Consider the following 25,237-nt stretch of genomic DNA (forward strand, 5'->3'; position numbering starts at 1 on the left):
AAATATTAGCTGTGCCCAAGACAATTCCTTGGCCAGAAAAAAACATTGTAAAGTCATTTTTCTCATCCTCCCAGCCGATCATTGGCCTGTGTGGACCCAGCTAGCTGCTGGCTGCTGTGGGGCTGGGCCTTGAGACACACAGTTTCCCAGAGCTATAGTGGTACAAGAGGCCGCCATAAGGCAGGCAGCCTTACAGCGAACTCAGGAGAGGGCCGCGTGAACCTTTGCCCCATGAGCCTCCACATGTCCGGACCAGAGTAGCCATATTGTTCTCACTAAGACCCGGAGTAAGTTTTCTGGCCTACAATAAATTGGGCTGCCTTCAGCCTCTTCTGCCTGAGAGAAAGGCCAAGGGCAGACGGCCAAGGTCGAAGTGGTTTTCACAGTTTCAACTGTGGTACTAATAAAGAATTGTAAAGTATATTCATATATTTTTAGAAAATCTATAACAAAAATTGTCTTAGAAACCTGACTAGTGTATGTTCCTTGTTCAATACAGCAATTTATTTGGTTATTACCAAATATTAATAATTGACCTATTACATACCATCATTTTAAATAGATTAACAATCAATATCCCAAAGATCAGTTAAAAATTGTTTTTAATGCATGCTTTTATATCTTTATAAATTCATGCATGCATACATCCCAATTATTGTGTTTAATAACAACCCCTATATGAGACATAAGTACATGTGAATTAGATCACATGCTTATTCTCTTTAGTTTCCCCCTGTTTCAACACAAATAATCTAGTTGTGTGCTATAGATGGTGTTTTAAAATGCTGAACAATCAAACCTTAATTTGTATATTAATAGTCAATGTCATATCTCAGAGCTCACAATTGCTTAAGATCATTCATCCCTCAGATGCTATTAATTCTCAAATTTGCAATTGCTTATGTGTATACAACTCATAGAAAAAATGCTGTCCTCTTAAGAAGGCAGTCTTTAGACATTTATTAAATTGTTCTAAATTGCCTGGACATTTTAAAACAATGCCAGGCTAGATTTATATCTCAGACGGTCTATAGGTCATACATATAAGGTAGATTAGATATATAACCTCATTCTTTGTATATTCATAACAGTTAAGGTTTAAAATAATATTTTAGTATTCTTAAAAATTGTGCAAGTATGTGAATCCTCCCAGGAGCCCAACAGTTGAGCAGGCCCCAAAGGCCTTGTGGCCTCTTCTGAGAGCTTTACCTCAGATAGAAACCTTACCCTCCTTTCACAACCAGGCTTGTCCTTGCTACTCAGGATTTCAGAACCGCATCGTTGCTTGGGAATATAGCCAAAAACAGAAGTATAAACAAAAGCAAATTCGGGCTTTCATAGGAGAGAGACTTCACCCCGAGAAGAGCTCCTGGGAGCTTCTAAGGGGTCTCGTAGTTTCTGTTACTCAAGCTTGGTAAGCAAATATCCGTATATGTAGACTTTCATTGTTCCTTGAAATAAAAACAGTGTCTTAAATACTCCTTATACTCTGTATAGTGGCGCAGTGTGTAGTAGAACGTATTTTAAGGAGTAAGTGGATTCTTCGGTGAAATTGCTTTAGCCTTTTGACATACTCCAGGACCAGTGTGTGCGACAGAACGAGTGAGCCTTGGCTACTGAGCTTTACCCTCTAAAGCACCTCCCAATTATTCTTCATAGTTTTACGCCTATAAATACAAAGTACGTGAAGAAGCTAGGATACAAAACGTTATGCAGTGTGATGACTTAAGAAGAAACTACATGTGGGTTTATATCAGGATATATTATCCTGATACTCACGAAATTATAACGCTGTTAGGCTGGGGTCCCAGCTCAGCTTGATCACTATGCAAATAAAATAAAATAAAACGAAAGTTTCTAGCATCTAATATGTCTTCGTGAGATTGGGGTTAAAGAACAAGAAGGGGAAGATTTTTTTCATACAGGACTGACAGAGCACCAGCCTTAAACGTATTGGTGACTGTGTGATTTACTGTGCCTCTTGCGTGGAACTATCACTGAAGGGCTAGGAAAGTAGCTCAGCTGATAGGGTGTTTGTTGGCATTTCATCTAGGCTTCACCCCATGGTTACTTGGCAACAGCCAGGCATGCCTGACTCACTATAAAAGGGGTTGCTCGCCCCCTTCCCCCCTCCTCACTCTCTTGCTCCTGCTCCCCCTCTCCCCGTTCCCCTCCCCCCTCTCTCTCCACATGCTCCTAGCCATTCTATACTCCTCTAACATGCTCCCCTCCCCCACCTTTCTCTTTCTCTACTCCCCTCCCCATGCCCTGAATAAATTCTATTCTATACTATACCTTCAAATGGCTGGTACCTCAGAGTGGGAAGGGATGCCTCTGCATGGGCCCACAGAGGCACTCCCTTCCCCTACACCTTACCGCGCCTCTACCAAACATACTCCTTCTTTCTTATCTTTTTATAAAACACAACAGTGTTGGCATAGCACTCATGACACCCCAGGTCTGCTCTGCAACCCCACATAACCTGGCTATGACGTACATGCCTGTAATTCCAGCACTTGGGAGGTAGAAATGGGAGGATCCGAAGTTCAAGATCATACAGAGCAATCAGGCTGGAAGTGACCCGGATGCTTCCTCCCTGCCCGCCAGCTTTCATGGTCCAGAAGGTGCTGTACAAGCTTCTGGGGCCAGTGGGTGGGAAGCAGTGGGTGTCAGACTGCCCAGTAAGGGAAATGGATACCTTACATAAGATATTATCAGAACAGCCTGTAATACCAGGCAAAGGTGCAGAGCTACATCCGTAACCAGCAAAACGAAACCCACACAGTCTTAACTAGTTGTGGATGCTGCATGCTACACAATCAAACTGCCAGGTAAGACTGTGTCCACTCCACAGGAGAAAATTCATGCATGGTACGGTAACCCTGGTCGAAAGCCCGAGTTAGGAAAGTCACAGACCTAAGGGGGGGGGGGGGGGGGGAGCTACGACTGTTGTTTTCCTAAACTGAGACCTTGAGCCCTCAAATTGTCTTCTAAATATTTATACCCATAAATTGGTCAGAGTCTCATTTCACAGTGGGAAGCAGTTAGAACTAGTTATACTTATAATTAGTCAAAGTGCTGAGAAGAAATAACTGTTGAATGTTCATCCCTAAATGTCACCACCACCCCTGCCAAGGTTTGGAAAATGTGAAAGAAGAGACAGAAAGCCGGTAAGGGCTGAAGATGGTAAGGATTGCTGTAAAAAGCCATCTTCTGGACATAACGTGGCCACTGCATGCATGAACTTGGCAGCTGTAGTCATCTGCACAGGGCTGCTTCGACATTTGTCTTGGTTGGTGGAGGAAGATACATCACGCAGCCCCACCAGTCAACTGAAGAGCTACTAGCACATGATACTGCAGAAGAAGGAATCCCTGGACTTTTAATTATGTCTGCCAATTTACTTAGGCACTTAAATCCATTTTAGGTGTGCTTACTAAGTAAACCATTACTGAAAGAAAACTGTTTACTATTACAATGTCGTGGCAAAACAAAATGACAGACTGTGAAACCCTGGGATAGCGCTGAGGATGAAGACATCCAATGAGATGGCCTACAGGATGACGACATCTAATAAGATGGGTCTGAAGAGGAAGGAGTCCAATGAGAAAGTTCCGAGAATGAAAGCATCCAATGAGATAGTTCCGAGGATGACGGCATCCAATGAGATAGCTCTGAGGATGAAGGCGTCCAATAAGATGTCTCTAAAGATGAGGGAGTCCAGTAAGATAGCTCCGAGGATGAAGGTGTCCAATGAGATAGCGCCAAGGATGATGGCATCCAATGAGATGGCTCTGAGGATGAAGGCATCCAATAAGATGGCTTCGAGGATGGATGAAGGCGCTTGCCTCCAAGCCTGACCACCTGAGTTCAATCCCCTGGTCCCACAGAGTAGAGACAGGGCACCAACTGCCACCAATTGGCCTCTGGCTTTCACACGCAGGCACACACATATGCACAACAACATGCACACACCTGCACAAGTACACACCTGCACATATACACACAAAGGACTCTCGCCGTTTTGACAAGTACCTGGCCCTTGCAAATATTTCTAAGAAACCATAAAAATGTAGAATGTGAAAGTGGATGTTTTTCTAAAATAAGGCGGCCAACTGTCTAGGAACCCCGTGTGTATTGGCAAGACTTCCATATGGTTGCGTACATTTATATTTAGCTCATGTTTTCTCCTATCACACTTTTAAAGTCACAGCCATGTTTTATCACTTGATTTGTAATGGCATTTCACTAGCTCAACCAGCCTGGCATTGACCACACCAAAGCAGAAGATTGTAAAGCCATATGGCGCTAATCACATGGATTCTGCCTTCAGGAGAAGGGGGTTGAGCAAAACAGATTTAAAAAAAAATATCTCGGCCGCAGCCATCTTCCAGTAACTCGCCAAAATGACGAACACAAAGGGAAAGAGGAGAGGCACCCGGTACATGTTCTCTAGGCCTTTTAGGAAACATGGTGTTGTTCCTTTGGCCACATACATGTGAATCTACAAGAAGGGTGATATTGTAGACATCAAGGGAATGGGCACTGTTCAAAAAGGAATGCCCCATAAGTGCTCCCATGGCAAAAAAAGAAGAGTCTACAATGTCACCCAGCATGCCGTGGGCATCATTGTCAACAAGCAGGTTAAGGGCAAAATTCTGGCCAAGAGGATCAATGTGCGGATTGAGTACATCAAGCACTCAAAGAGCAGAGACAGCTTCCTGAAGCGGGTGAAGGAGAACGACCGGAAGAAAAAGGAAGCCAAAGAGAAGGGCACCTGGGTGCAGCTGAAGCGCCAGCCTGCGCCACCCAGAGAAGCACACTTTGTGAGGACTAACGGAAAAGAGCCTGAGCTGTTGGAGCCCATTCCATACAAATTCATGGCCTAATGTGTACACAAAGAAATAAAATACCAGCACCAGGAAAAAAAGAATAATAAATATATGTGTGTGTGTGTGTGTGTGTGTGTGTGTGTGTGTGTGTGTGTATCCCATTCTTAAATGAATATAGGAGGGAAATATCTTCTTCTATCAGACAAATACTGATCCTGAATCTTTTTTTTTTTTTTTTTGGTTTGGTTTGGTTTGGTTTGGTTTTTGCTATGTTTTGCTTGCTTATTCAGAGTTTGAGGGAGGTTTCATGTTGTTATTCTGAGTCTCAACTGGGTAACATGGTCTCACCTCCAACTGTTGATCCTCCTAGCCCAGTGTCCCTTTAATTCCTTTCATTGTCTGAGCCTTCAAGTGGGTTTTCCTACACGCCAAACTATGTTCGTACAATACAATCATTTAGCCAAGATAAACACTTCCTTCCTGTGCAGACTGTGACACTTCCTAAAGCAGCACTGTGACAAACCGGGAATCATTTTGTTTTCTGCACATTACAAAACTCAGCAATACTCCAACTATGTTGCAGAGCTACAGGGAAAAACAGAGCACTTGTGATTTACGGTGGAAAACGTGGACTTTTGAGACCCCTGTCTTTCGGTTCTTTCCCAATCCCTCAGCAAGGTGACACTTGGCCAATTAGTTAAGTTGCTGAATCCCAACACAGTGTGCCTGAAGGAGCTGTTGTCAGATAGGAAAGCAAAACTTGGGCAGAAGGCATGTGCTCAATAAATGCTGCTATTTTTAATTAGTATTAAAATGGTTATTAAAAATAGATCTCCTTAAGTGATATGGAAGGAAAATACATTCTTCTATAAGACAATGATTGATCCTGCTCCTTTTGCCTGCTCCATTTTTTGAGATTAAAGTCTGGTAGTGTAGCCCAGGCTGACCTCAAAATCTTGATCCTCCTGCTCCAGGCTACTGAGAGCTAAGAGGACAAGCAGGTACCACCTTACCTGCCATACTTAGCAGATCAGGCTTCTCTTACTCCCAGCTCGGCTGTAAAATGAAGAGATGCTGTCTGTGGCTGTTCGAATGAGAATGGCCCTCACGGTCTCATATATTTAAATGTTTAGTTCTCAGACGGTGAATTGTTGAAGAAGAATTAAGAGGTGTGGCCTTGTTGGAAGAAGTGTGTCACTGGAAGTGGGCTATGAGGTTTCAAAAGCCCATGCCAGGCCCTGTCAATCAATCTGTCTGTCTGTCTCTATCTCTATCTGTCTGTCTCTATCTCTGTCTGACTCTGTCTCAGTTTGCCTCTCTCCCCTTACTGCCCCCCCCCATCTCTTTGTCTTCCTCCCTCTCTGCCTCCTGCTTGTGAATCAGAAGTAAGCTCTCAGCCACTGCTCCAACGCCATGCCTGCCTACCTACTGTCAACCCTTCCCCACCATGATGGTCACGGGCCAATCCTCTGAAGCTGTGAGAAACCCCCCCCCCCCGTTTCATTAACTGCTTTCTTTTTCAAGATGCCTTGGCCATGGTATCCCTTCACAGCAACAGAAGAGTAATTAAGACACTGCCATAAGAGTTTTGCAAGACACTATAAAGTATAAGTAGTTGTTTGGTTTCACCTGGGTTCTGGGGATCCCAACACATCAGATCCTCACACGAGCGCTCTTACCTACCAAGCCATCTCTCCAGCCCCAACTTTGGAATTTAATAAAACAAGTCAACATGCTGCATTTGAATATGGCATTGCCAGGCACTGCTAAAATGAGAGCAGATGTTCTGTGTGGCAGGGAATCTCCGTTCTTAGAATTCTACGTGAGTTTGCTATTGACTTTGTTAGAAAGAGTGTGAGGTACTGGAAGTAGGCCATTGTAACTTCTATAACTCAAGTATTTCTACCACCAAGGAAAGAATTGAATCTGTTGGGAAAGGCTCAGGACAGCCCCATAGTCTCATGAATGAAAATTAAAGCCTGGCTAAAGTTGAAGAGATATATTTAAAATACATCATCAGGAGGATACATGCAGAGATTCACACAGTGAGTGGGTGCTAGTGGGCATATTTGTCTAAAAGACACAGTGCCAATCTTTCTGTCAATCAAATGCATCTAAAGTCTAACATGAATCAGTCTCCTGTAGATACGGACAGAGTCCACCAAGCCCCGCCTCCTCTCAGCTGCTCCACCTTCCCCAAGTCTTCCTACACATCAAAACCCCATGCTTTTAACTTCATGCAGACAAGCTAATAACTAATCAGACTAAAAGCAAAATTGAAAGGAAAAAAAAAAATCAAAGCCAGTCTCTCATAGTAGAAGGGGGAAATAATTTTCCCTTAACACATTTGAATCAGTCAGAATCCATGAAAAGCTATCACGTGTGATGCATGCCAACATTCATGCATGTCCATGCACACACACATGCCCTTCCTTCATCTTTCTCTAGCTCTTCAGATAAGTGCCCGACTAGAGGAAAGTCGGTCTACTCGACTGCATTCCTCTTGGTGAGGGCCACCATCACACCACTATGATCGCTAAACTGCATTTGGCTTACTATTCATCATATCTCAAAACCATAGGTAAGTTGAGGCCAGCAAATAGCAGTGTACTGGGAAGGGGTAATTAGATGGAATTTTAAGCTGCTGATGTCATTACTGAAAACTAGTCAAACTAGTTAAACTAGTTTTCATGTGTTTCATGAAAACAACACATCTTAATTTGGGAATTAAAAAACCAAACGTTGATCTGTTACTTTACATATAAAATGTGACAGAGGAAAGTAATAAGAAAAAGCAGCTCCTGACATGCACCCAAGACGCTGCCCCAGGCATTTTTTCAGAAGGACACTCACACTGTGTTTGCCATACCTGAACCCCACTTTGCCACGCTGCGTGTTAACAAAAAGGATGCAAAACAAAAACAGGGACATGTTAGCAGAATAAGACATAATGCAACCGTATGGAAAATTACAAAATTCATTCACAAGATTCAGTCTCTGACAATTAAGATGGACTGGTAACTGAACAATTTTTTTTTTTAATTCAATTAACCAAGCTAAGCAGCTCTAACTAAAAGTGAGGAACGCAAGACAAGGATTTCACTTGTTCAGACACTTTGCCCTTCTTGGGTTTCAGAGCAGGCTGTAAGCGGCTCTCGTTCTCGTTGGTTAGGCCAACTGTTTAATCATTGGAGCACAGAGATCAAAGGAACAAGGACACTACTTTTAAGTTACATCCATTTGATGCCTGTTTAAAAGCCATTGAGTATCACACACAAAAAAATAACCATTGTCAGAGTGAAACATGACCTCAACTCATGAGTAATAAAGTCAGGGCTTACCCTTAGACATCAGGCATTCATTTTAAATTTAAAAGCCATGCTGGCTGGTTGGTTCCTGGACTTTTCAAAACAGTGCAAAGCAGTACCTGCTGCAGGTTCACTGCCAGCCAGTGGCAAGGGATGACAAACACACACACACCTGCTCCCAACCCCTAGACTTACTTCTCTTCTGTGACACAGCCTGCAGGCACGCTGTCACAATGTCACAGTTCTTCTGAACTTTATGCAGAAGCCTGTCTTTCTGCTTCAGCTGCCGGAGTAACTTTGCGGACTGGATGCCAATCCTGTACTTCAGCTCTCGAAGAACGGTCTTCAGCTCACTGGAGTCTATCAGGAAAGAAGAAATCCCTTGAGAGGGATATAAATCCCGAGTGTGCTGCTAGTCAAAAGGTGTAGGGCTAGAAAATGAATTTAAATCCACTCAGTCTAGCTTTTCATCCCAGGTAGCATGAACGCGATTCAGCTAAGCCGTTCCAGTCTAATCAACCACCCATTCATCTCTGGCTTTGCTCATAAAAGGAATTCTATAAGATAAATGTTATCCTGGATGCTACAATATAACAAGTAAGCAAAGACTTTCACTGTTACCAGCTCCTCGGATACATTTCTCTCTTCCTCTCTCTCTCTCTCTCTCATCCTTCCTTCCTTCCTTTCCTTCTCTCTTTCTTTCCTTAAATGTAGGACTTTTTATTTTAGACAGGGTTTCTCTGTATAGCCCTGGCTGTCCTGGAACTCACTTTGTAGACCAGGCTGGCCTCGAACTCGGAAATCCACCTGCCTCTGCCTCCCGAGTGCTGGGATTAAAGGCGTGAGCCACCACGCCCAGCCAGGACTTTTTAAAAAAGATTTATTTTATGTATGTGAGTACATGGTCTTCAGACACATCAGAAGAGGGCATCAGATGCCATTACAGATGGTTGCGAGCCACCATGTGGTTGCTGGGAATTGAACTCAGGACCTCTGGAAGATCCGTCAGTGCTCTTAACCACTGAGCCATCTCTCCAGCCTGTATTTATCTTTCAATGCTTTAAAAGTACCAGCTATTGAGCCTGGTGAGACAGGCCTACAATGCCACCTACTCAAGATGCTATGGCAGAGGGATCACAAGTTCAAAGCCAGATGATACAACTAAAATAATGTCTTAAGACCTTAAGTGCTGTGGAGACAGTAAAGTACTTACCATGCAAGTTTACTAACACCAGCATCACATAGAAAATGTCATCATGGTGGCACACTGGCCTCTAGCCTTTACAGGCAGGCACACATGAACACACATACACACATATACACACACAAATAAATAAATAAAAAGTAAGTGAGGTCTCAATGGTAGAGGCATTGCCTAACATGTCCTGGTTGTTCAAACCCTAAGACCTCAAAAATAAGAAACAGTTCAAACAACCTTGTCAGTTGTAAATAACACCAGCACATTTCATAACAAAGATGAATGTAGCTATGCTGATTTTGTTTTAAATGTGTGGCCTTCAAATAGCCTGGGTAGTACATTTAATTTAGGACCTCAATAATTTTCATACACGGCAGAAAATGTATTTCCTCTAAAGGGGTCAAATGATTCAACATCCTTGGGCTGGAGAGATGAGTCAGAGGTTTAAGAGTCTTGACTGGCTCTTCCAAAGGACTGGGTTCAAGTCTAGCACACATAATGGCTAACAGTTTTCTGAAATTCCAAGTTCCAAGGGAATGGACCTGTCTTCTGACCTTCGGAGGCACTGAACACATATGGCATACAGACATGTAGGTTAAAAACTCCCAAACACATAAAATAATTTTTTTAAACTTAAAAGAACTAAAAACCTTAATAATAAAAATAATGAAGTTTACATTCTTAAAACTAATACTGGCAACAGTAGGAAGTGTGTGAAAACTCTAACTTAGTTTTGCTGTTTCTTAAAGTACCTACAACTCTGTATTTCTCTACATTATATACTTCGTATGGGGACATATTCTGATTCTCATGTAGAAATGTCTTCCACAGTAATAGCACAGGCAAATAAACATCCTACACAAAAACCCGTCTCTGTGTAGACCATAACCCCTGCTTCTCACTAGGTAACAGAGGAAACAGTCAGCTGGAAACCTGACTAATTTCCTCTCAAAGGAATTTTATCCCTCTATGATACATGGGCTTGCAATACTGAAAGTGTTCTCTAATACTCACAGAGTACCTAACACACATTAGCTTAGGTAAATAGCCTGCCCGAGGCAGCACAGCTAAATAGAAATAGTAACAGGGTGATAACTGAGGAATCTGACTCCAAGTTAATCCCCTCCACCACAGACAATCCACTTTCCAGTACAAACTACTTTGTTGCTGCCCCTAGACCTCAGACCCACACCCAGCACCGTCTGGATACAACATTGAAACAAACGCTAAACTGTGAGAGAAGAAAACCAGCAGGCAGGTTATCTGCATTGTCCCTCTAAGTGGACACAACCCTTAGGTTGGAACAGCTAACAACCCAGTGAGCATGATTTCTGCAAACAGCTGCATCCGTGACCCGATGGTCTAATCACAGTGTTGTAAAGATGTCTGTCCACAGAGACAGTGTGTCAATATACAACATCTTGCTCACCCAACACAAGTCAACTGTGGAAAGAAAGGGTTCACAGGCAACGGGTCAGCAATAGAGATGAAAACTGGGAAGAAATGGACTCTGGCAGGATCTGTGAGTGATCAGTAGAGTGGCCACGCATGTGAACGTGACACCCACTTGCAGGCTGCCGACCTCTATAAACTTTGGCTTGCCAGCTTTCCTCTTCTAAAGGGAAATTATCAGTTTCTCGAAGTTTCCTGGTAAAGTGAATAGCCTTCTAACATGCGGAAATCTGGTCATAATTTTCAAAACTGATTCTCTTGGAATCTGACCTACTGCAAGAGTTTGGGCAATAAGCAGACATTCTTAGCACAGCCAGGTAATTACATAAAATAAAATGTCTGCAGCCAAAGGTGTTGGGGAACGTGGGGGGGGGGTCACTTGGAAGCTGAGAATTGTTTACACAGGTAGGAGCAAACAGACAGATTTTTTCTTTTTCTGTTTTTTTTTTTTTCCTGGAACCAGCTAGACTGGATACAGCAAGTACAAGAAGACTGTATAATTCTCTCTATTCCCCACCCCCATGGTCATTTAGCACAAGGACAATATTGCAAGAAATGTGATAGTGGCTGGCCTTCTGTTCCCCACACTTTAGTACATTTTGTAAATTGAGGTTTTCCCAGATCTATGCAAAAAGACAACTACACTAGTCCCGATGCCTGAAATATAAGCTATCATTATTGAGAAAAAAAAAATTTTTTTTTCGACCAGAATTTGAGTCTCAGAATTTGATAACGGAAGAAACATCAAATCAGCCTATGATCCGAGGAAACCAGGCCATTTCTCAGCTGCACTCTCTGGGCAGGTGAACGGTAGCAGTTGTTAAATGCACCGTGAAGGCCAAGCGCTCAGACTTCACTCAGTCCTGAGACCCAGATTAAAGCAGAGCTGCTGGGGACTCACACTCTGACAGGCACGGAATTCACGCGCTCTGCTGCGAACTGCATTATCGAATTATTCTGCCTCACTAGTTAAAAATCCCTGTCCAAGCGGCGTGGCTAGGGAAGGGGGTGGGGTGGGAAGCCCTAGAAGTCGGCTCTCTTCTCCCAGGGTCCTCTAGGAAATTTCTAGTAAGCACGGAAGAAACGCCAAACTAGTCCTAACAGCTGTTCAGGTAAAGTTAAGAGTCTACACTGCCCCTAGCTTCGGACTTCTGAGAGGCGTGGGGGAGGTGGAAAGACTCGACCACGCTCCGAGCCACCCTAGCAGAGGGGGAGGGGCTGGGCATTAGGAAATGTCTAGGGAAAGAGTGACAGAAGAGTCCCGAGTCAGATGAAAGGAGACTCCACACTCTCCGGGTGTGCGGGCAGAGCGGCAGCGCACAGGTGGCGCAGGTGGGCAACTAGCACAGGTGGTCAAGCGGGCCAGGTGGCGCAGGTGGGCAACTGGAGCAGATAATGCAAATGGCGCAGTGGGGCAGGTGGCACAGATAGGCAGGAGTCCCCGCGCCCTCGCTCACCTTTCCGCTGCAGGTACTGCATCTGGAGCCGCAGGCTCGGGCGCTCCCGCAGCTCCTGCAGCACTCGGGAGTCGCCAGCGCCGCGGCCGCCCAGGAATGCGTCGGAACCCGAGGTCTCGGTGGAGCTGTCCAGGCTGTCCCTTCGCAGGGGGCGGCCCTGGGACGCACGGTCCCCGCCGGCTGCCACCTCCTCCTCCTCGGTGCAGCTGTAGAGCTCGGTGAGCAACCCGCTCACTAGGGACGCCGTGCGGCTCGTGCGGCCGTCGGGCTGCGGCTCCAAGTCGCCCTCGTCCGCCGGGTGCCCCGCCGCCTCCTCGGATTGCTGCGGGTCCCACGTCCTGCCCGCTGGAAGGACCTCCATGGCTCGAACCGCCGCGGCGCCCGCCAGTTCCGGGAGGGCGCGGCCACGCGGGCAGCAAAGAGTCCCCAGCAGGGGTCGAAATGCCAACCAATGGGCGGAGGACCGGAGTTCCGGCTTCACGTCCGCGGGCGCCGCGCCCGAATCCTTCCCACCTGACCCGGAGCGTCCAGGAGACTCCACAAAAACCTGACTATCTGGCAAGTCCTGGGATTTGAGTGACGTTGTGAACTTTTTTCCTCCAATAAAAGACCTGGATTCAGAACAACTAAATTCCGTGACACTTGATTGTGGGTTTAATAGACCTTCCTGAGTTGGCCGAGCTAACAAAAGTCGCCAGAGCTGGTTTTGATGGTGAATTCGAGTTTATGGGAGTTTTATCTTTTTCCTTTAAAAAAGAAAAAGAAAAAATGTGTATTATTGCTGCGCACTCATCCCAGGATGTGCCTGTGGAGACCAGCGGTCAGGCAACACTGTGCAGCCGGTTTTTCTCCTTCCAACTTTTAACTGGGTTCTGGGAATCAAACTCCCGGCTTTAAATGGGTTCAGGGGGTCAAACTCGGGTTGGCAAGCTTGTTAGACAAGTACTTCTGCCTGGCGAGCCCTCTCTCTAGCTCCTCGGAGAGATCTGTCTTTACACTAGACTTCGGAAGAATTTTTGATTACCTTCCCCTTGGATAACTTTGTGAACTTAGTCACATTGATCATCAGTTTAACCCTGTGGTGTCCTCGCTTTTCGGTGAGAGCCTTGCAGCCAAGAGGTTCAATGACTTGCCAGGAAGGAAGCTTGAACTTTTCTTAGTGTCTGCCTCTCATTAGACAGAAATACTCCTCAGCCTGAAGCTGTTAATTGTCTGTACATCTAGGGCTTCTAAAGGAGAGTGGCAGCCGGGCATGGTGGCGCATGCCTTTGATCCCAGCACTCGGGAGGCAGAGGCAGGCGGATTTCTGAGTTCGAGGCCAGCCTGGTCTACAAAGTGAGTTCCAGGACAGCCAGGGCTATAAAGAGAAATCCTGTCTCCAAAAACCAAAGAACAGTGGCAGGCTTCCTGTTTATTTACACTTCTTACGTGGTGGGGCACAGCCTGATGTCCTTAACCACTACCAACAAAATACTTTGAAATTTGAGCTACTGTGAGTTATAAAAGCACCAGTTTTATGACGTTGTATGTATGCCCTAAGCATACAGAATTTGAACATATACTGGAGGGGCCGAGAGATGGCTCAGCAGTTAAAAGTACCAGCTTTTAAATTTTTTTAAATATTAAATTATTTAATATATAGCAAGATGGATCAGCAAGTAAAGGCACATTTGCCATCAACAACCTGTGCTTGATCCCTGGTACCCACAAAGTAGAAGCAAAGATCCCCCTTGTAAAAAGTTGCCCTCTGACCTCCATATGCATACCATAAGACACACGCACAAGAATAAAGAAATGGTGGGCTGAAGAGATGGCTCAGCGGTTAACAGCACTGACTGCTCTCCAGAAGGTCCTGAGTTCAAATTCCAGCACCACATGGTGGCTCACAACCATCCAAAAATGAGCTCTGACGCCCTCTTCTGGCGTGTCTGAAGACAGCTACAGTGTACTTACATAAAATAAATAAATAAGAATAAAGAAATGTCAACCTGTTCATGGATTACAAGAAAAAGATGAATAAACTGCTACCACACCGATTCTTTTAAAGAGATTTTTCTCCCTGTTGCCTGTGGCATGAGTGAAGGAATCCATGGGCCCTTCATCAGAGAAGGATCTTTGCAGCACACCAGACTTCCCCAGGGAGCAAATACGGCAACTGTTTCTCTTTTCTCAGTAGATATTCCCTGGTTTCTCTCCATTTGCCTCCACTAGGGACCCGCTTCAACATTTTTTTCTTTTTAGAGCCTGTCTTCCCAGAAACTGACAGAAGTTCAAAGGGATCTGAGGAAGATTGTGGGAAGCCACATGTGTCGTTGTAGGGTGGCGCTGGCTTCCACTGGCCACCACGCATACATAGGCAGTAAAGTTCTTTTGCCAAGATGAGGTTTTGAGAATTAACCAAAATTAACCAATCAGATGAGAAAAAAAGTTAAACAATCAGATGAGAGAGAAGTTAACCAATCAGATGTAGGCATGCAAATGAGGTAATAAGCATAACCCAAGCACAACCAATCCAGGTGTAAGACACGCCTCTTCTAGGCCTATATAAGCAGCACCAGTTCTGGGCTGGGGTCTTTTCACTCTGCAATCAAGCTCTCCCAATAAACGTGTGCAGAAGGATTCTGTTGCAGCATGGTTCTTGCTGGCCAGTCCGGCACGCACAAGAAGTGGTGCCGAAATCCGGGAAAAGAAACATCTTCAGGCACGAGTGAAGACCCCCTGCTACAGGGAGGATTCAGAACTGCATCGTGGGGAAGGAGCGGTTAATAAAGGTTCCCGTAAAACAGACTGCTGAGAAGGATCCGGCGTGGATTCAGAACTCTTCAGCTGGGGAACGGTGGTAATGAAGTGTTCCTACAAAACAGACTGCTGAGAAGGATTCAACTGCGTGGATTCAGAACTCTTCAGCTGAGGAACAGTGGTACCGGTAAGTAGAAAGAAATTAATGTGAGTCTCTAAGAGGCATGCTCTCCTACAAAATAGATCCGATAACTGTCGCTGGGGTTGCTATCTTTCTTGCCTTGATCTTATGTCATAGCCTTAATTGTCAACACCCAAAATGTAAAGATACAAAAGATAGTATAAAAAATAAAAAGCAGAAAATTAAGTCAATTTACCCTCCTCTCAAGGACTCTGAGTTGTCTAGCTCAGAGGATTCAAAATTATCAGCAGGAGAGGAGGAAGATTTGAAGGAGGCTGCTGCGGAGTATGAGGTAAAAAGATCTGGTCCAATAGGGAGGAGTTTCGGTGCTCCCCCACCTACTCCGCCTTATGCAGATAAGAAAGCAATTGGTAATGGTCACTCTTTTTGCACTCCTAAAGGGTTGCAAAAAATATATCAGGCTTTTCCTGTTTTTCAGAATCATGCTCAACAGCGATATTATGAGCCACTATCACATAAACAAGTGAAAGAGCTAACAGAGTCAGTAAGGACCTATGGAGTTAATGCCTCATTTACTCAGTCCCAAATTGATAGACTGGCTCACAACGCCATGACTCCTTTTGATTGGATGAGTGTGGTAAAGGCATGTCTTACAATGGGACAATATCTAGATTGGAAGTCTATATGGCATGATCTGTGGTTGAGTCAGGCCCGTGCTAATGCTACTGCAGGGCAACCAGCATGGAGCTTTAAAATGCTTACAGGTCAGGGTATATGGACAATCAATTAGGATACCCAGTGCAGGTCTATGAACAGATCAATCAGGCAACAGTGAAGGCTTGGAAAGCATTGCCTAATCGAGGAAAGGTATCTGGTAACTTAACAAAAATTATTCAGGGAATTAATGAGCCATTCTCTGAATTTGTGGCTCACATGATGGAAGCGGAAGGACGCATATTTGGTAATTCTGAGACCACATTGCCATTAATTGAACAATTAGTTTACGAGCAATGTACCAAAGAATACAGAAATGCTATCACACCATGGAAAGGGAAAGGACTACAAGCATGGATGAAAGCCTGTAGAGAAATAGGAGGACCTCTTTCAAATGCAGGGCTGACTGCCGCAGTTTTGATAGCGCAAACAAAAGAAATAACCTGCTATAATTGTGGACAAACAGGGCATATGCAAAAGCAGTGTACAAAGGGTAGAAAGAGTAGGTTTGAAAAGACAGTACCAGGTATTTGCCCAAAATGTGGGAAAGGAAGACATTGGGCAAATGAATGTAGATCAGTCAGAGATATAAAAGGAAGGCCAATACCTCAATTTAAAGTGCAACAGCCAAAAAACAAAGTGAGGGGCCCCCGTCCCCAGGGCCCCCAAATGTATGGGGCATTCCAGACCACAGTGTCCATGAGGCCACCCAGAGACCGAGGAGAGCCACTCCGGGTTCAGCAGGATTGGACATCTGTGCCACCTCCAGAGTAATTCTTACACCTCAAATGAGGTGCCAGCCTATTTCAACAGATTTTAGAGGTCCCTTACCAAAGGATACAGTGGGCCTACTGTTGGGTAGGTCCTCTTCTGCTTTGAAAGGATTGATGATACATCCCGGAGTTATAGACTCAGATTATGAGGGACAAGTTAAGATTATGTGTTCTGCACCCCGAGGTATTGTAGCCATTTCTCCTGGAGATCGCATTGCTCAATTACTGATTCTTCTTAGTTTGCATAACATGTTCCCTAGTAGCCAGGATCCCCGAGGGGATAAGGGACTCAGTTCTACAGGAACTAATGTGGCCTACATATCTTTAGATTTGGAAAATCGTCCCACTTTACAATTACAAATAGAAGGAAAAACCTTTCAAGGTATAATGGATACAGGAGCAAATAAAAGCATTATATCCAGTAAGTGGTGGCCCACTTCTTGGCCTGTTAATCAATCATCACATAGCTTACAAGGATTAGGATATGAGGCTACCCCAACTATAAGTACAAAATCCTTACAATGGAAAAATAAAGAAGGAAAGACAGGGCTTTTTCAACCTTATGTACTCCCTTTATCTGTAAACTTATGGGGAAGAGATGTGTTGTCAGCCATGAACTTTATATTGACTAATGATTACTCTCAGAAAAGCAAGGAAATGATAAAAGGAATGGGATATATACCTGGACTAGGTCTTGAAAAAAATTTACCTTCTGTGGTGACTCTCTCCTATCTAGTGTTAGGGGGTTGAAAGGGTGGAAGAAAGGGGTGGAAGACAGAAGAACCTAAAAAGTGGCAAATATACATATATATGTATATATATATGCTTGGCCTACAGGAGTGACACTATACAGGAAGTGACACTATTAGGAAGTGTGGCCTTCTTAGAATAGGTGTGGCATTGTTATAAGAAGTGTATCACTCTGGGGGTGGGCTTTTTTTTTAAAAGATCTATTTATTTATTATATGTAAGTACACTGTAGCTGTCTTCTGACACTCCAGAAGAGGGCGCCAGATCTCATTTTGGATGGTTGTGAACCACCATGTGGTTGCTGGGATTTGAACTCAGGACCTTCGGAAGAGCAGTCAGTGCTCTTAACAGCTGAGCCATCTCTCCAGTCACCAGGGGGTGGACTTTGAGGGCCTATGTTCAAGCTCCTCCCAGTGTGGAAGATACAGTCTCCTGGCTGCTCTTGGATCAAGATGTAGACCTCTCAATTCCATCTCCTGCACCATGTCTGCCTGGACACTGCCATGCTTCCCGCCATGATGATAATGGACTGAACCTGTGAAACTGTAAGCCAGCTTCGATCAAATGTTGTCCTTTATAAGAGTTGCCTTGGTCATGGTGTCTCTTCACAGCAATGGAAACCCTAAGACACTCACAGGAGGAATGAATTGGTATGATGAAAGTTATGACTGTATCTGGAATTATATGCTCTAATATCTGGCGGTGAGCATTGATTATTGTTGAAGAAGAATTTCTTGAAGAATTTCTCCTTGGCCAGGTTTGAAGGGAAACACAAAGCAACATTGATCAGCAGTTTGTCAATTTCACCGTTTAATTTTGCTGTTTAAAAATTAGTCATGGGCTGGTGAGATGGCTCAGTGGGTAAGAGCACCCGACTGCTCTTCCGAAGGTCCGCAGTTCAAATCCCAGCAACTACATGGTGGCTCACAACCATCCGAGATCTGACTCCCTCTTCTGGAATGTCTGAAGACAGCTACAGTGTACTTACATATAAATAAATAAAATCTTTAAAAAAAAAAAAAAAATTAGTCATATGCTCGGAACATCACACAATCTGCATTTTCTATCCACTTGCTATATGTGAGGAAGATTTTTATTTCTCAATCTAAAAAGTTGTAATGATGATAACAAGGGGGAAGGGATTAGTGCTTTTAAAAGCCATCAAATCCTACATTTCTTGCCTGTCTCTGTTGATTAATTTTGGTTGCAAGTCTATTTTATTAGATATTAGGATGTCTGTGTTTTCTTTATTGCTTCTATTTCCACTTTCAGGTCATGACAGTTTTATTCATTTCCTTCACCTGTTTGATTGTTTTGTTTTGTTTTCTTGTATTTCTTTAAGGGGTTTATTTGTTTCCTTTTTAAAGGCCTCTACCTGTCTGATTGTATTTTCCTGCATTTCTTTATGAGGTTAATTCATTTCCTTTTCAAATGTCATCTTCATAAGATTGGATTTAAGGTCCTTTCCCTCGCTTCAGTTGTGTTAGGATATCCAGGGCTTGCTGTAGAAGGGTAGCTGTGTTCTGAAGTTGTCGTATTGCCCTGACTTTGATTGACTGAATTCTTTCAAGGACCTTTAGCCATCTGGATGGCTTTGGTTCCTAGATGTTCCTATTGCAGTAGGTATTAGGCAGGGGCCTAACCTCAATGATCCTGGTGTGGTAGGCCTTGGGTGGGCATCCTTGGGCTGTAGGGTTTTGGATCAGCGAGTCTGATGGATGGGAAGAGAGGTGTCACCCATCTGTGCCCTCTGTTCCTGATTCTGTACTGTTTACCTTCTGTGGTGACTCTCTTGGTCACTAACTACATCTGGAATGAAAGAACTCCCCAAAATGACAAGGAACAGATGTGAAGAAAAAAATTTTTTTTATTTTATTTTATTTTATTTTTGCTTAATTAAATCATTTGAAGTGAGAAGATCCACTTCTAGTCTGGTAGTCTGGGTCTTTGACACACCTTTCATCCAGATCTTTAGTGGTGGGTCTTATAATCTGGGACATGTTTTCTGCTGGAAGCCTATATAAAAGACATGGAAGAAGGAAACTCGGTTCATTGCCCGCTTGCTCTCACCTCTCCCACAAGTCCATTCCTTCCCTGGCATTAGAGCTACTTTTTCAGGATCCCAATGTATAGTATAGTGATGGCCAACTGAGACATCCAGCATTGTAGAATAAGCAATGGATCCTCTCTCTCTCTCTCTCCCTCTCTCTCTCTCTCTCTCTCTTTCCCTCCCTCCCTCCCTCTCTCCCTCCTTCCCTTCCTCCCTCCCTCCCTCCCTCTCTCTCCATTACTTAATTCATTTATTCACTTCACATCCTGATTCAAGCTCCCCCTTCTCCTAGCAGCCCCCCTCAAAGCTCCTACCTTCCTCCCCTCTCCCCTTCTCCTCTGAGACAGGGGAGCCCCACCCCCAGGTACCAACTCACCCTGGCACATCCCTTCCTATTGAGGCCAGACGAGGCAGGCAGGGAACAGGGTCAGGGACAGCTCCGGCTCTTACTGTTAGGGGACCTGCATGAAGACCAAGCCATACATCTGCTGCACATCTGTGCCAGGGGACCTAGGTCCAGCCCGTGTATGCTTTTTGGCTGGTGGTCCAGTCTCTGGGAGCCTCCAAGGGTATAGGTAATTGACTCTGTTGGTCTTCCTGTGGAGTTCCTACCCCCTCCAGATCCCCTGATCCTTCTCCCAACTCCTTCACAAGACTCCTGAGCTCTGTCCAGTGTTTGTCTGTGGGTCTCTCTGCATCTGTTTCATTCAGCTGCTCAGGGGAGCCTCTCAGAAGACAGTCACACTAGGTTCCAGTCTACAAGCATAGCAGAGTATCGTTAATAGTGTCAGGAATTGGCGCTTGCCCATGGATGAGTCTCAAGTTGGGCCACTTATTGGTTGGGCATTCTTTCAGTCTCTGCTCCATCTTTGTCCCTGCACTTCTTGTAGACAGGACACATGTTAGGTCAAAGGTTTTTTTGTACTTTCCTTGTGCAAGCAGCCATTGTTGGACTAGCTGAACTACAGCCTATATATAAGTCATTCTAGTTATTTGGTGCCTTGTGAACTAGAGAGTCTCTCAGAGCTCTGTATAGGAAGCTTGCACTCCCCCCCCCCTGCCCCTACTTACCACCCTCCTATCTCACTCTGTAGCCTGGGCTTGGCTGGCCCAGAACTCCCCAGATGGTGGTAGCAACGGCAGCAAGCAGGATAGAGGTAAGAGTCTGAATTTACCGCAGCTGTACTCACATGCACACACCATCTCTCTGCAGCGTTTGCACAAATCTCTTTTTTTTGTTTTGTTTTTTTTTTTTTTTAAACAGTCTGTGTATATAATCCAGGCTTGCCTGGAACTTTCTATGTAGACCAGACTAAACTCAGACTTGCTGCATGTATGTATGCACACCATGCATGTGCCTGGTGCTTGTCAAGGCTGTGAGAGAGCATTGGAACCCCTCAAAAAGGAGTAACAGAAGGTGTGAGCCTCTTTGTGGGTGTTGGGAATCTAACCCAGGTCCTGTAGAAGAACAGTGCTCTTATCCCCCACATCGTCTCTCCAGGTCATTACAATGAGCTTATCACACCAGCTACAGTTTTACAATTATAAAATAATAATAATAATTTATCATTCACACTTGACAGACATAAGTGGATCTGTAATAAACGTTTTAAGTGTTTTTTCAGAAAACCTTTCTACAGGTATTGTCAACATGGTGTGTACAAAAACTTACACTTTGAAATTCTGTCAGATGTGTATTCTATTATAAAATAAAAGCCTTACAAAATACTCCCGTCAGCTCCAGCAACAGCCACATCAAAAGGCAGAGCATTCTCAAAGTTCAGAAATCATTTGCATAATCCAGGATCAACTGGCATTGCTTTCTGTTACATCAAGAACTGAAGATGAATTTTCAGAGAGATGTGGTGGCCTATGAAAAATGAATTTGCAGACAAATCTTATAGTCAATCAAGTATCATATTTATAAAGTCTCATCATTAATTCTATTATATAAAATTATAACACCCACAATATTCTTTGCAGGTCTTCAAGTGACACTATTAGTCACACACCACTATATCACCTATTGCTTTATGAAGATTTATTTATTTTTAAATATCTGAGGATAAGTGTGGGCACACGAGTGCAGGTGCCCATGCAAGCCAGAGGCTTTGGACTCCCTGGAGCTGGAGTCACCGGTTTTTGTAAGCCACACTGTGTGGTGCTAGGAACCAAACTCGGGTACTCTGTTAAAAAGCAGTAACAGCTCTTAAATGCTACGGCATGTCTCCAACCTTGTAACATTTTGTGAGCTATAAGATATTTTTAGGGCTGGAGAGATGGCTCAGCAGTTAAGAGCACTGACTGCTCTTCTAGAGATCATGTGAGTTCAATTCCCAGCAACCACATGGTGGCTCACAACCACCTGTAATGGGATCTGATGCCCTCTTCTGGTGAGTCTGAAGGCAAATACAGTGTGCTCACATACATAAGATAAATAAATCTTTAAAAATATTTTTTTTAAATAAAAAGCTTTGGACCAGAGAGATGGTTCAGTGGTTAAGAGCACTGGCTGCTCTTCCAGGGGTCCTAAGTCCAATTCCCAGCAACTATGTGTTGGCTCCCAACCATTTATAATGGGATCTAATGCCCTGCCTGGCGTACATAGCATGCAGGTATCTATATGCAGACAGAGCACATAGACACATAAAATAATATAGAAATAAATCTTCAAATATAAAATAAAATGTGAAAAGCTTTACGGGATTTATTTTTCTTTTTGCAGCAGGATTTCGGGCTGACTTTGCACTGCAGCCCTGCCTCAACCTCCTGAGCCCTGGACTAGATTTATGTCTTAGCGTTGATATTTTGCAGAACGGGCCCCATGTTTTGCTTCACCTTGGCCTACAGATGATGTAGCCAGCCTTGCCTGGCACCGTGTGCTTTTCTTCTCTGTCCAGCCCTCACTGGGAGCTGACAGCCCATCCTGGCATTCAGTGTGTGGCTACAGCTGTGTTCTTAGGTATAGAATAGTTTGAGGCTGTGACTTGTAAATTTTTTAGTTGTTTGGTTTTTTCCGAGACAGGGTTTCTCTGTGTAGGCCTGGCTGTCCTGGAACTCACTCTGTAGGTCTGCCTGCCTCCGTCTCTGGAATGCTGGGATTAAAGGTATGCACCACCACAGCTGCCTCCTGGCTCGAGGCTATGGTTTAATGTTTCTACCAGGCAACGTGAGTCTCCACTGTAAGGAGTCTCTCTCCACTGTAAGGAATACAAGATGCAGCCATTTGGGTTTCATCTGAAGGTAGATCCTGGGATACTTTGGGACTTCTAACAACTTTGGTGATGTGTTAATCCCTATATTTCACAGGGTGCACTTCCCACTTGCTGGAGCATATACGCCACCACACTAGTCTTTCTTGATCAGCACGAATGACCAGCACAGCATCATCAGGATAACTGGTAGATAAATGTTCCTCAGAATGCACGATGGCTTATGTCTGGTTGGACTGTATTGTGACACCCAGTGGCATGCTGTTGCATATGGGATCATTTGCATCACCTTGAAACCAAACTATATATAACTTTTGCTGTGAAATCCTCACAAACTGAAACTGTTTTGGAATCCCTTTCATGATTGAATTAGATAAGAATGTACTTGCCAAATCAACACCCTGCTTGCAATTAGCTGAGGATGTCTTTATCTTCCCTGGCAGAGATACGCCATGCAACATCAGCTCCCGCAATCACCTGTTGACTGAGATCATGAGAGATGATAATCATATCTGTGGTCCTTTCTGCCTCTTTGCCAGCCTGCCTCTTGGAGCAGGGATATACTGAAGCATGCAACAGCTTGTCTGTTTCGTTTATGCCCAAAGAAATCACTTTTGATCCTTTTATTTTTCTCTGATATTTTTCCTATTCCTTGTTCCATTCATTTCTGTTATTAACCTTTTAAAATGAATTATTTTATTATGGGGATTTATATGTATACATCTCTGTGTGAGGGTGCGCATACATGCGTGGGTTCCCAAAGAGTCTAGGAGGCCATGCCAGAATCCCTGGAGTGGAATCAGAGGCTGCTCTTCTAGAGATCCTGAGTTCATATCTCAGCAACCACAAGGTAGCTCACAACCATCTGTAATGGGACCAAATGCCCTCTTCTGGTGTGCATGAAGTCAGGGTACTCATATACATAAAATAAATAAATAAATAAATCTTAGAAAGAAAAGTAAGAAATACTTTACGGGTTTTTTTTCATTGACTTTTTAAAAATATTTTTATTAGCTATTTTCCTCATTTACATTACTTTACGTTTTTTAAATTAGTATCACTTAAACTATATATGGATAATCTGACCAAATCTCATAGAGAGGCAGTGTATCGGAGAGGTTGCTGAAAAAGGAACAAACTTCCCAGGGGTCACCTCTGAGCAGCACTAGGCCCATAGCATAATTTTCAGCATGGCTAACTCTACAATTTATGATAACTCTGACGTGAGCTACAGTCAAACCCGCATGTGCAAAGCGGTATTGCTAAAGTAGAGGGCAGAACATTGTAGCAGCCCAGGAGACTTGCATTGTGTCTGGTGTCTGCTGGTTTTCTTGGAGTCCTTTGGAGTCTTTGTAACAGGTAAACATGTTTCTCTTGCTGCTTCCCTCCCTATGTCTTTCAACATATTTTTTTTTTACTATGATGCATCTATTTATGGGCCCTTAATTAACTAGTTAATTAATTTGCCAATCTGGCTTAAAACTAGCTTAGTAGCTGAAAACCTTATGCTTCAGGCGCTCCTATCTCGGCCTCCTAGGTGCTGGGATTACAGCTGGATCGAATGTGTTGCTCCCAGGCTCGATTTATGCAATCCTTGGACTTGAACATAGAGCTCCTGTCAGGCTAAGTAAGCACCCTCCCCCATTGAACTACGTCCTTATGGCCATCTGAGGAGCTGCCTGAATGATTTCCTTCTGTACGGCTACAACCGCAACCATAACGCTGAACAGGGTATTGAGAGCGAACATTCTTGTTACCATCCTCGAAAGCTAACATTTATGTAGCCTTTTACAGTGAAGTAGGTGGCTAGCTGTAAGTTTTTATGACTCTTTTTCTTTTCTTTTCTTTTTTTTAAATTTTTTTTTCGAGACAGGGTCTCTCTGTGTAGCCCTGGCTGTTCTTGAACTCACTCTGTAGCCCAGGCTGGCCTCAAACTCAGAAATCCTCCTGTCTCTGCCTCCCAAGTGCTGGGATTAAAGGCGTGCGCCACCACTGCCCAGCGAGACTCTTTTTCTTTAGACAGGTTCTTATAGCCTAAGCCCAGGTTAGCCTCAAACGTATAATCCTCTTTCTCCCAGTGTCCTAAGAGCTGGAATTGCGAGTATTTGCCATCATGGCTAGGGGAAAACTGTCTCTGATTTTTCTGCACGAGGCTGAGTTCCTTGGATCTTATTTTCTCAAAATTTAGACGTTTTGAAGCTATTATTTCATTTAAAAAATTATTTCTTCTTTTTCTAACTCCAGTCCTGTGAGTGGTGGACTACATTGTCGTGTCTCATAGGTCACAGAGATCCTATACATTTTTATTGTATATTATATTAATTGTACAATACTGTATGTTATTATAAACTATCTGCTTTATTTTTAGATGTAAAATAAAAAAAAGAAAAATACTTTTCGAAGGTTCTGTGTCCAGTTGTCTGACAGATGTCTCAGTGGTTAAGAGCACATGGTACTCTTGCAGAGGACCCATGTCAACTCCCAGGAACCCTCGTGGTGCCTCACAACCATTTGTAACTCCAGTCCCAAGGGTCAGACGCTCTCGTTGACTTCCCCAGGAACTAGGCAAGCATAGTACACATACATGCATGCAGACAGACACTCATGCAC

General features: G+C 44.0%; 1 protein-coding gene, 2 long non-coding RNA genes and 1 pseudogene across 4 annotated transcripts in view; 2 read left to right on the plus strand and 2 right to left on the minus strand.

The window, feature by feature from the left end:
- Positions 1–12,875, minus strand: part of Tbc1d30 (TBC1 domain family, member 30) — an 87,826-nt gene extending 74,951 nt beyond the window's left edge. Inside the window, exons 1-2 of one of the 2 annotated variants that reach the window (NM_001361015.1) lie at positions 12,248–12,875; positions 8,336–8,500 (exon numbers count right to left, since the gene is read on the minus strand). In NM_001361015.1, coding sequence (NP_001347944.1) covers positions 8,336–8,500; positions 12,248–12,608 — 526 coding nt within the window. In that variant the 5' untranslated portion in view covers positions 12,609–12,875. The remainder of the gene's footprint in view (positions 1–8,335; positions 8,501–12,247) is intronic. The other variant, XM_030245334.1, reaches the window with a different exon arrangement.
- Gm4478 (predicted gene 4478) lies at positions 4,375–4,924 on the plus strand (annotated as a pseudogene).
- Positions 12,876–15,131: 2,256 nt separating the features above from the next.
- On the plus strand, positions 15,132–24,498 carry Gm51786. Its single transcript, XR_003948972.1, has 3 exons — positions 15,132–15,173; positions 22,725–22,816; positions 24,165–24,498. It is a non-coding gene; the product is annotated as a predicted gene, 51786 (long non-coding RNA).
- Gm40785 lies at positions 19,215–21,265 on the minus strand. Its single transcript, XR_001779659.2, has 3 exons — positions 21,138–21,265; positions 19,792–19,876; positions 19,215–19,381 (listed from the first exon to the last, which is right to left on the minus strand). It is a non-coding gene; the product is annotated as a predicted gene, 40785 (long non-coding RNA).
- Positions 24,499–25,237: the final 739 nt, after the last annotated feature.

Source organism: Mus musculus, chromosome 10, assembly GCF_000001635.26.
Source record: "Mus musculus strain C57BL/6J chromosome 10, GRCm38.p6 C57BL/6J".
NCBI classification, from domain to species: Eukaryota; Metazoa; Chordata; class Mammalia; order Rodentia; family Muridae; genus Mus; species Mus musculus.